We start from the raw sequence: 11,578 nt of genomic DNA, 5'->3' as shown, positions 1-11,578 counted from the left end.
AAAAAAAACACAGCGTGGTGCCTGTGGCTCAAAGGAGTAGGGTGCTGGCCCCATATGCAGGAGGTGGTGGGTTCAAACCCAGCCCCGGCCAAAAACTGAAGAAACAAACAAACAAAAAAACCAACCTTTTTGAATATACATTTTTCACATCTCCTATTTATTCCTATGTGTCTGAAGGATTTTGTTCCTATTGTGAATTATATTTTTCCACCACTATATTAACTGGGTATGGACAGTATATAGAAAAGCTCTGGTTGTTTTAGCACATGTGTCCTTTAGCTATTTTACTAAGTACTTAGCAGTTCTAAAGATGTTTTTTATTTTGTTTTTAGAGACTAACTTACAGGTGCAAGCCACCTCACTCTAACAGGTCAGCTATTCTGACAAGTTTTAATAGAATTCACTAATGTAACCTCGAAGCTTTAAAAGATTTTGTTTTAGCACTCCAAAAGGAATTATTTTTTATTTTTGAGATGAAGTCATGGCCTATCACCCAAGCTCGAGTGCAGTGCAATCACAGATCACTGCAACTCCTGAGCTCAAAAGATCCTTCAGCTTCCCAAATTAGCTAAGGACTACAAAACTAATCCCACTAATTTTTCTTTTCTATACCCGCTAATTTTTTCTTTTCATACAAATGGGATCTGTGTTGCTCTAGGCAAGTATCACCACGCCCAGCTAATTTTGTCTACTTTTAGTAGAGATGGGGGCCTCTTGCTCAGGCTGGTCTCTAATTCCTGGCCTCAAACAATCCACCCGTTTCAGCCTCCCAAAGGGCTGGGATTACAGGCGTGAGCCGCACCACCTGGCCTCCAACCACTTCTATCTGCACTTCAATTTACTCTCTTTTGACCTCACTACAGTTCACTAATTCTCTCTTCAATTTCTTCGGTTGTGTCTACATGCTATTAAAATCGCCCACTGAATTCTTAAATCCAGTTATATATGGTATTACAATTCTAGGGTTTCCTTTTTAGTAACACTCAGTTGTTCTCTGCTGAAATCATTTATACTTCTTTTAATTAACTTATTAAGCACAGATATTTCAAAGCTATATCTGGAACATCCACTGTCTACACCCCGAGTCTATTTTTATCATCCTTTGTTCCTCCTGGCCCTGGTCATGTTTGTTTCCTTCTATATGTTATATTTAAATAATGTCATCATTATATAGAGAAAATTGTAAAGTACTTGAGGCTGTAAGTGTTATTTTCCTCTACTTCTGCTCCTAGGCAGGACTAAATCAGGGACACCAGCAATCCCAGGTTGTACCCAATGCACAAGAATTAAGATGATTTGAAGCTGGGCTTCAGTTTCTGGGAAGGTACATTTATTTCTGATTCATCCTTACTCCTAGAATAAAATTCTTCTGGTTCACAATCTCTAAAAGAAAGTGTTGTTTTTTTTTTTAACCAGACCCCTTTCTCTCCAGTAAGCTCTGAACTCCATTTTTATCATCCACTAACCCCAAGAATTTTTGCAAAAGTCTGCTAAGCATCTCCAACAACTCCTCTGAAATTGGCAAATGCCTCCAAAGAAAAGTTCCTCTTTCTCTTTCTGCTTTCCTTATCTACCAGATCTTGAAAACTCAATTCCTCATTCTATTGGTACCACAGCTATTTATTCACTTTTGTCTAGCTTTTCTAGCTGTTGTTAAAATGGAAACCCAGTCAACCCACTTATGCATTAATGTCCTTCATTCCTGAAGAATGTTCACTTCCTATTTTTGTAGATGGACAAAAGGATCCACTGCTAGTTGTTACCTGGCTATGCTTTACTATTATCATTTTTCAGAATGTAAATTATATCAAGTGCCATTTTATATTTTTTATTTATTTATTTATTTTTTGAGACAGACTCTCACTTTGTCGCCCTTGGTAGAGTGCTGTGGTGTCACAGCTCATAGCAACCTCCAACTCCTGGGCTTAGGCAATTCTCTTGCCTCAGCCTCCTGAGTAGCTGGGACTACAAGTGCCCACCACAATGCCTGGCTAGATTTAGAGATGAGGTCTCACTTTGGCTCAGGCTGGTCTCAACTCATGAGCTCAGGTGATCTACCCACCTTTGTCTCCCAGATTGCTAGCCACCGGCCTGAGAATTTTTTTTTTTTAAATACACAAGGGAGTGAAATTTATGTTTTTGAATATTTTCAATGTACACCAACTGTAAGGTGCAGGCTTTGTTTTGTACCTAATTTAAACTAAGTAAAATGCCATTTATAACACAATAAGAAATGTGAACATCAAAAAATAGCGTGATAACAGTGACCCTTATGTCTTTTAAATATATACTGAAACATCTGCAGAAGAAAGACTAGGAAATTTAAAGATTTGTTTTAGGTACTAGGTAAGATGGTTAGGAAAGAAGTGGTCACTAGTTGATGGGGTCATAAGGGTTTATTACACTACTCTGTCTACTTTGCATATGTTTAAAACTATCCTTTAGGAGGCTAAGGCATGTAGATTGCTTGAGCTCATGAGTTCAAGACCAACTTGAACAAAAAGCAAGATCCGGCTCAGCGCCTGTGGCTCAAGTGGCTAAGGCGCCAGCCACATACACCTAAGGTGGCGGGTTCGAATCCCCAGCCTGGGCCCACTAAACAACAATAATGGCTGCAACCAAAAAAAAAAATGGCCAGGCGTTGCGGCGGGCGCCTGTAGTCCCAGCTGCTTGGGAGGCTGAGGCAGGAGACTCGCTTGAGCCCAGGAGTTGGAGGTTGCTGTGAGCATGATGCCATGGCACTCTACCCAGGGGGATAGCTTGAGGCTCCCTCTCACCAAAAAAAAAAAAAAAAAAAAAGCAAGATCCTATCTCTACTAAAAATAGAAAAAACTGAGGCAAGAGGATCATTTGAGTCCAAGAACTGGAGGTTGCTATGAGCTCTAATGATGCCACTGCACTCTACCCAGAGTGACAGCTTGAGACTCTGTCTCAAACAAAAAAAAAAAGAAAAGAAAAGAAAAAAAAATTATCCTCCATTTACTGTGAAAAAAATTTTTATTTGATAAATTTAACCAACTTACTGAAATCCACAAATTTTAAAGTAGAAAAATAATTAATCTATCACCAGTTTATTCGATATCCAGTTCAACCATAATCCTCAAAAAACAAGCCTTCATGTAAAGCCTTACTACATGAGATTTTTTATTACCCTTCCATGGTATGTAAAAATATGAATAATTATATTTTCTCTGGATCATCTAAACTTAAAATAGATCATATAATTACCAAGCATCTTATTATTTCTCAATTCCAAAAAGAAAGAGGTTTAAAGGAAAAGACAGTAATATGCAAATATGCCCACTAAAGTAGAAGTTTACCTGTAAAGATGTAATTGATCCCGTGTGTCCTTGGAGCACAGCAACTGGAGCACAAGTTCTCAAGCACCACACTCTAATAATTTTATCACAGCTACCTGCAGCAATCATTGTATTCTCATAGTTTACTGCCATGTCTGAAATTTCTGCAGAATGACCTCTTAATGTAGATAACAGGCGGCCATTATGTGTTGACCAAATCTTTACTAAACAGTCATCTGAACCCTAAGAAAAAAATATACCCCAAATTAAATGTTAGTATACCAAGTCTTTTAAATCACTTAAAAGAAGACTTTTTTTTTTTTTTTGTAATTTTTGGCTGGGCCTGGGTTTGAACCGGCTACCTCTGGCATATGGGGCCAGTGCCCTACTCCTTTGAGCCACAGGTGGCGCTCCCCAAGAAGACCTCTTATATGCCACTTAAATTAAGTATCTAATAACTGCTACTCTTTCCGATTGTATCCTATATAGTTGCATAGTAATTTACAACTTTTTTTTTTTTTTTGGTAGAAACAGTCTCATTTTATCGCCCTCAGTAGAGTGCCATGGCGTCACACAGCTCACAGCAACCTCCAACTCCTGGGCTTAGGTGATTCTCTTGCCTCAGCCTCTCAAGTAGCTGGGACTACAGACACCCGTCACAATGCTCAACTATCTTTTTGTCGCAGTTGGGCTAGGTTTGAAGCTGCCATGCTCAGTATATGGGGCTGGCGCTCTTCTCACTGAGCCACAGGCACCGCCCTAATTTACAACTCATAATTAGAACACTTATGGAATAGTATTTTTCTACAAAACAAAGAAATCTACATAAAGATTCTATCAACTTGGGTGGCCTATCTGCAGCTGAACCACCTAAAGTACTTATTATAAATAAAAATTCATGGATCCCAAACCAGACCCACTGAGTCACAATCTCCAAAGATGGGAAACAGTCTACATGTTTTATAAGATTTCCTAATAAGCACACCAAAGTGCTTCAGATGACATCAAATTGAGTTTAAAATGTTAACTCACTGTAAAGATTCTATGTCCTGTCCTATCAAATGCTACACAGTAAACAGCAGATAGATGTCCGAGAATCCTTCTGTGCATTTTTATATGCTGATACATAGTTCCTGGAAATGCTGTGCTAAAAGTGGAACACCCTGTGAGTTGTTTTCCTCGATGTATCTCCACTAGGAAATAAAAACAGTGACAATGGTTAAGGGGGCGTCGATATGTTAAAAAACTAAGAAACACTCCAAAACTATTTCCAGAGGGTTATAGAAACCCTGAGGACACAAGTTTCTCTCAAATCTATTCTACTATATCCACTAATACTGACTTCTTACCGCAGTAAGATTGTTTTTCATTAAATTTGTATTAATTTTTTTTTTACTTTGAAATTTGGTACTTATTTACTAAAACATCATTACCAGTATTTCCTTTTAAAACGTGATACAGCATCTATGAAGTTTGTCAAAAAATTAAAAGAACAGTTTTGGGCATCTCAAAGGCCAACCTCACTTACCAAGATTTGGTGGGGAACCATAATTCACTGGCATTTCAGGAGGTCTTCCTCTATGAAGAGCAGCAAAGGCAGAGCCCTTCCAAACTGTGTGCCTGCAGTCTTTAAAATGAATTTTAGATACACATAAAATCTTGAAAGTTAACCCCAAGAAAGATTTTATAGAATACTTACGTATATTGTAATAAACTGTTTATTCAAAGTTTTACCAACTAATATACTTTTAACAGAAAATCCCTGGAGTTTTATTAAACTATTTCTGAAGAAAAAAAAAATTAAGACATCTCAGATACAGCAGCAACAACAACTAACATTTTTGTAGCACTTTACAATTCACAAAGTGCTTTCAACATACATTATTCTCATTGAATCCTCACAACAACCCTGTGAGGTAGGTATTTTTGTCAATTTACAAGTGAGGTATCTGAGGCTCATAGGTTCCTGGACCTTTAAAGAGATCCACAGCAAATGACTGGTAAAGATGGACCACAAAACCAGATCTTTTCACTCCAAGTCCCATTTAATGCCAAATGAGTCTTTATTTTTCAATGTAGAATTATACCATACAATATTAAAGATAAAAGGTCCCACAACTGATCCAACTTTGCAAAAATGGAAACTTTTATAAGGAAAAATTTAATTTCTTTGATTTATATGAAAAAATCTTCCCATAAATAATTTAACTTGTTTGGTTCCAAAATTAATTTGAACAATACTGCCATGAGTTTAATCCCCTTAGGAAGTACTGACAAATTAAATAACTTTCCCTTTGTTTTAGGATCACAGATAATCCTTTGCAGAAAGGGACATATGTAGGATCTGAGTCTGAACACTAATGCTGAAGTCCCATCCCTCCTTGACCTACCCAGCAAATACACTAAGAAAACCCTGTCTGCCCGCCTCTACAGGAGATAGCAGCAGAACACAGGCTATACACACAATCATGCTATGCTAGAAATCAGATTCTCCATACCAGAAAAAGGGAGGGAAGGCATCACCTCTACTGAGCCTCGGGTGCCTCAAGCTAACAGGTATTTTGCACTTTACATGAATGGATTATTACCACTACCATGACCAAAGAGCAGTTACAAGGCATCCTCTTGTGGCACTAGTACAAAACAGAGAAATATGGCCCCTATCCTAGAGCAACTTGCTGAAATCTCTTTTAAGGTCTGCCAGTTCTAAAGCAGTGCTCATCACAAAACAACATTGAGCTGGACACAAGAGAACGAAAGAAAACAGGCTACCCAAGAACTACTAATATATCCACCTAAAATAGAATAATTACAAAGTGAATAGGAACACAGAAGTTAAAATATAAAGTTTCCTGATTAGAGCCAGTGTGGTGTAACTGTAGAGCACTAAGCAACAAATAAATCTGACAAACCAGTCTGGCATAGACCAAAAGGGAAAGCTGCTCTTTCTCAATTAAGCTTTATACTGGTGGTGCATCTAAGAGGTAGCATCACATCAGCAATAGCTCTTAACAAAAAGTAATCATGGGATGAACTTGACGTATGCTCAGGATCAGAAGAACCAACAATCTTACCCATTAGCAGTTTAGCCACATGTATACATAGATCATTATCACATACATATACTTAGTCTAAGTCTTTTATACCAAGCTAACAGATAATTGCAATTCCAAACATTTTGCTAGCACATAACTTTGCCAAAAAAATTAGTGAATAAAAGAACCATGCAATTTTTACATTTTTGGTGCTTGTTTTCAAGCTGCTACCAAATTTAGAAAATCACTTCCCTTTAGAACAAAGGGCTTTCAAAATCTAAAAATGAAATACTTCTAGCATTTAAAGAGTTTATTTAGACACATACAATTACATTCAATGAAGTTATGAGTGAGCTACAAAATGGAAAATTAGGAACTCACATTGATAAAACCTCAAACACATCTCAATAAATTCAAGCTTTTTAGCTTAACATCTATATCTTTATCAATTTTTTTAAATGTAGGACCCATTAAACACTTATGCAATAAAATGCAAAGTTCTATGCTAAACGAAGAGAATTTTATAGTCCACAGCATGATTATAGTTACATATCACCTTTCTTCCACAATGCTTACATTACTTCACAAGTATAATAATTATTAAGCTATTAATACAAAGCAGAACACTTCTTCAAATTAAGGTACCTTGTGCTGTACGTAGCAAAGACTGCCTTCCTGCACCAAGTAAAGAAGTGACTCTTGAAATACTGGGCGGAATTTCTTTATCCAACATGGGGCCGATGCGCTGGCAGATTTGCAACAGATGATCAGGAGCCACATGCTTATTGGACAAGACCTAGTTGGAGAGCAAGTTTTAATAACAACACTGTTTACAATAATATCAAAAAAATACTTAGGAATAAATCTGACAAAATGTGGCATACACATTGAAAACAATAAAACATACTAACAAATTAAAGATTTAATGTAACAATAAGTTGACCTATAGATTCAAGCCCAGATCAATCAAACCTCCAGAAAGAATTTTTGTAGAAATTGATAATTGTATTCTAAAATGCATCTGTAAATGACCTAGAAAAGCCAAAGCAGCTTTGAAAAGAACAAAGTTGTTGGGTGGCACCTGTGGCTCAAAGGAGTAGGACACCGGCCCCATATACTGAGGGTGGCAGGTTCAAATCCAGCCCTGGCCAAACTGCAACAAAAAAATAGCCAGACATTGTAGCAGGCACCTGTAATCCCAGCTACTCAGGAGCCTGAGGCAAGAGAATCTCCTAAGCCCAGGAGTTGAGAGGTTGCTGTGAGTTGTGTGACACCATGGCACTCTACCCAGGGAGATAAAGTGAGACTCTGTCTCTACCAAAAAAAAGAAGAAAGAAAAGAACAAAGTTGCAAAGCTAACAATATCTAATGTCAAGACTTGTTATGAAGCTATAGGTTACTTGGTAAGCGGAATCCAAAAGAAATATAAAGCCATAGTAATCAACACTGCATGGTATTGGAATAAAGACAATGTTCAATGAAACAATGTCTCCAGAAGCAGTCCTACACATACACAGACAACTGATTTTTGACAAAGGTGAAAAGGCAATTTAGTGAAAAGGAAGTCTTTTCTTTTTCTCTTTTTTTGTTTTTTTTTTTGAGACAGAGCCTCAAGCTGTCCCCCTGGGTAGAGTGCCGTGCATGGCATCACAGCTCACAGCAACCTCCAACACCTGGGCTCAAGCAAGTCTCCTTCCTCAGCCTCCCAAGTAGCTGAGAACATAGGCGCCTGCCACAACGCCCAGCTATTTTTTGGTTGCAGCCATCATTGTTGTTTGGGGGGCCGGGCTGGATTCAAACCCGCCACCTTGTGTATGTGGCTGGCACCTTAGCCACTTGAGCCACAGGAAGTCTTTTCAATAAATGATTCTGGATCAACTGGACATCCACTTGCCATATAAAAAATATTGATTCATACCTCCCATCATAAACAAAAATTATCTCAAGATGAATCGCATTAACCTAAAATCATAAAATTTCTTAAACAAAATACTGGAGAAAAACTTTGTGACTCCAGGTTAGAGAAAAATTCCTAATATGATATCAAAAGCACAATCCACAAAAGAACAAATTGATAAATCGGACTTTTATCAAGTTTTTTTGTTTGTTTGTTTGAGACAGTAGAGTAACATAGTATCACAGCTCACAGTAACCTCAAACTGTTTTTTCTTTTCTTTTTAGAGACAGAGTCTCACTTGGTAGAATGCCCTAGCGTCACAGCTTCCAGCCACCTCCAGCTCTTGAGTTTAGGCGATTCTACTGCCTCTGCCTCCTGAGTAGCTGGGCCTAGAGGCACCTGTCACAACACCCAGCTATTTTTTTGTTGCTTTTTGCAGTTTGGCAAGGGCCAGGTTCGAACCTGCCACCCTTGGTATATGGGGCCAGTGCCCCACTCACTGAGCCACAGGCACCGCCCAGCAACCTCAAACTCTTAGGCTCAAGTGATTCTCTTGCTTCCCCCTCCCAAGTAGCTGGAACTTCAGGGGTCTGCCACAAAGCCCAGCTATTTTTTTTTTAAGAGATGAGCTCTTGCACTGGTTCAGGCTGGTCTCAAACTCCTGAGCTCAGGCAATCCACCTGCCTCAGCCTCCCAGAATGCTAGGATTACAGGTGTGAGCCACCTCACACAGCCAACAATCTGTGTTTTCCTAAAGTCACCTTTGAGAAAGAAAAGACCGCTTCAGACAGAAAATACTGAAGGACTTGTATCCAGACTACATAAAGAACACTCAAACCTGACAACTGCCACTTAATACCACTTATTTTATAACATAAACAAAAGATTTGAACAGACACTTCAAAGAAGATAAGACAGATGACCAGGGTGGCACCTGAGGCTCAGTGGGCAGGGCACCAGCCCCATATACCAAGAGAGGTGGGTTCAAACCCGGCCCTGGCCAAACTGCAACAAAAAATAGCCAGGCATTGTGGTGGGCACCTGTAGTCCCAGCTACTCGGAAGGCTGAGGCAAGAGAATCGCCTAAACCCAGGAGTTGGAGGTTGCTGTGAGCAGCATGACGTCACGGCACTCAACCGAGGACAATAAAGTGAGACTCTGTCTCTACAAAAAAGAAAAAAATAAAGACAGATGATGAGAAAAAAAAAAAATGAAAAATCAAGATCATTAACAGTTATAGAGAAATACAAACTAAAACCACAACAAGATACCATTATACACATCAGAATTGCTAAACTTTGTTTTTTGGGGGGTTTTTTGGTAGAGACAGTGTCTCACTTTATCGCTTTGCCCTCAGTAGAGTGCAATGGCATCACACAGCTCACAGCAACCTCTAACTCCTGGGCTTAGGCAATTCTCCCACTTCAGCCTCCCGAGTAGCTGGGACAACAGGTGTCTGCCACAACTTCTGGCTATTTTTTGTTGCCGTTTGGCCAGGGCCGGGTTTGAACCCGACACCCTCAGTATATGGGGCTGGTGCCCTTCCCAGTGAGCCACAGGCGCCGCCAAGAATTGCTAAACTTTTAAAGAGCAGACTGAGGTTGGAAGAACATGGAAAAACTGATGATAGCAAAACAGTAAAACCACGTTAGAAAAACAGGTCAGTTTCTTAAAAAGTTACACATAAACCTACCATATAATTCAGCTATTTCACGCCTAGGTATTCATCTATGAAGAATTATACCTTATGTCCACATAAAGGTTTGAATATGAATGTTCTTAGCAACTTTCTTTCCAAACTTACTCAAAAGTGAGTACCAAAACACCTATTGCCAGGTTAATAAACACATCGCAGTATATACAGTGATAAAGAAATTATCTAGGCTAAGGTGTGGTGGCTTATACCTATAATCCCAGCACTTGGGAGGCCAAGGTGGGTGGATTGCTTGAACTCATATGAGTTTGAGACCAGCCTGAGCAAAAAGTGAGACCCCGGATCTTTACTAAAAATAGAAAAACTGAGGGAAGAGGATCACTTGAGCTCCAGAGTTGGAGGTTGCTGTGAGCTATGATACCATAGCACTCTACCTAGGATGACAAAGTGAGACTCTGTCTCAAAAAAAAAGGGAGAAAAAGAGAAAAATAATTATGCTGAAAGAAGCCAGAAAAAGAGAATACAATGTATGGTTTCCTTTATATTATGCTTTAGGAAAGGGAAACCAACATATAGTGACAAGATAACAGAAAAGGGGTTGTGATGGTTAAAGAGAAAAGCAGGAGGAATTACAAAGGACCAAGAGGAAACTTTTGGAGGAGTGACAGACATCTATACTACCTTTATTGTAATGATGGGTTCATAGTTTAAGATGTCAAGATTTATCAATACTTTAAACATAACTTACCTCTGTAAGTTGACCACACAACGGATTGTAACTAACTGGACAACATACAGAGGTGGCCGACATAAGGCACTAGGCCTACTGTACTGATACATGTACATACATGTTGCACATGTCTGGTCTGTGAAAATTAGGTCAACCTAAGGAGGTGGTCAGTGCAGGGGGCTGGTCATTTATGAAGGTTTTACTGTATGCATTTTATCGCATTTCAGTTATACCTCAAAAACAACAAAAATGGGCTCAGTGCCTGTAGCATAGTGGTTATGGCACCAGCCACATAGACCGAAGTAGGTGGGTTCAAACCCAGTCTGGGCCAGCTAACCAACAATGACAACTGCAACAAAAAAATAGCCAGGCACTGTGGCAAGCGCCTATAGTCCTAGCTCCTTGGGAGGCTGAGAAGAGAATCGCTTGAGCCCAAAAGTTTGAGGTTGCTGTGAGCTGTGATGCTACAGCACTGTACCGAGGGCCACATAATGAGACTCTGTCTCAAAAAAAAAAAAAAAAAAAACACGTGGAGTCAGACATTTGTCTCACTATGACCTAAGTTGGTTTCTCTGTGCAAATATTGAAAACTAGAGTCTAGATTCATTTTTCTTCTATTAGATTGCTGATTTCTTAGGCAACCTTGACTAATAAGCATATATTACTTTTTCTTTTTATCACCATAATTTTAACATATGCTGTACTTGCCAGAGTCTCTTGCCCATATGTGATTCAATAAATATATATTGAATGAAAAAAAAATGCAACAGATAACTTTGTAAATATAATTCATGAATATGGCCAACATTACCTGATGTGAATATATCTCTTTTTTTTTTTTTAAGACAGCCTCAAGCTATCACCCTAGGTAGAGTGCTGTGACATCACAGCTCACAGCAACCTCCAACTCCTAGGCTCAAGCGAGTCTCCTGCCTCAGCCTCCCAAGTAGCTGGGACCACAGG

The 11,578-nt window shown here is 39.0% G+C and overlaps 1 protein-coding gene across 1 annotated transcript in view; it reads right to left on the bottom strand.

Annotated features, from left to right (window-relative positions):
- Positions 1-11,578, bottom strand: part of BRWD1 (bromodomain and WD repeat domain containing 1) — a 129,163-nt gene that overhangs the window by 105,040 nt on the left and 12,545 nt on the right. The window contains exons 5-8 of the mRNA XM_023519584.1: positions 6,980-7,130; positions 4,828-4,926; positions 4,332-4,492; positions 3,321-3,542 (exon numbers count right to left, since the gene is read on the bottom strand). Coding sequence (XP_023375352.1) covers positions 3,321-3,542; positions 4,332-4,492; positions 4,828-4,926; positions 6,980-7,130 — 633 coding nt within the window. The remainder of the gene's footprint in view (positions 1-3,320; positions 3,543-4,331; positions 4,493-4,827; positions 4,927-6,979; positions 7,131-11,578) is intronic.

This window comes from Otolemur garnettii, unplaced genomic scaffold, assembly GCF_000181295.1.
Source record: "Otolemur garnettii isolate 467f Iridium unplaced genomic scaffold, OtoGar3 scaffold00180, whole genome shotgun sequence".
Lineage (NCBI taxonomy): Eukaryota > Metazoa > Chordata > Mammalia > Primates > Galagidae > Otolemur > Otolemur garnettii.
Note: the sequence above shows the minus strand (reverse complement) of the source record. Positions and strands in the feature narration are given on the sequence as shown.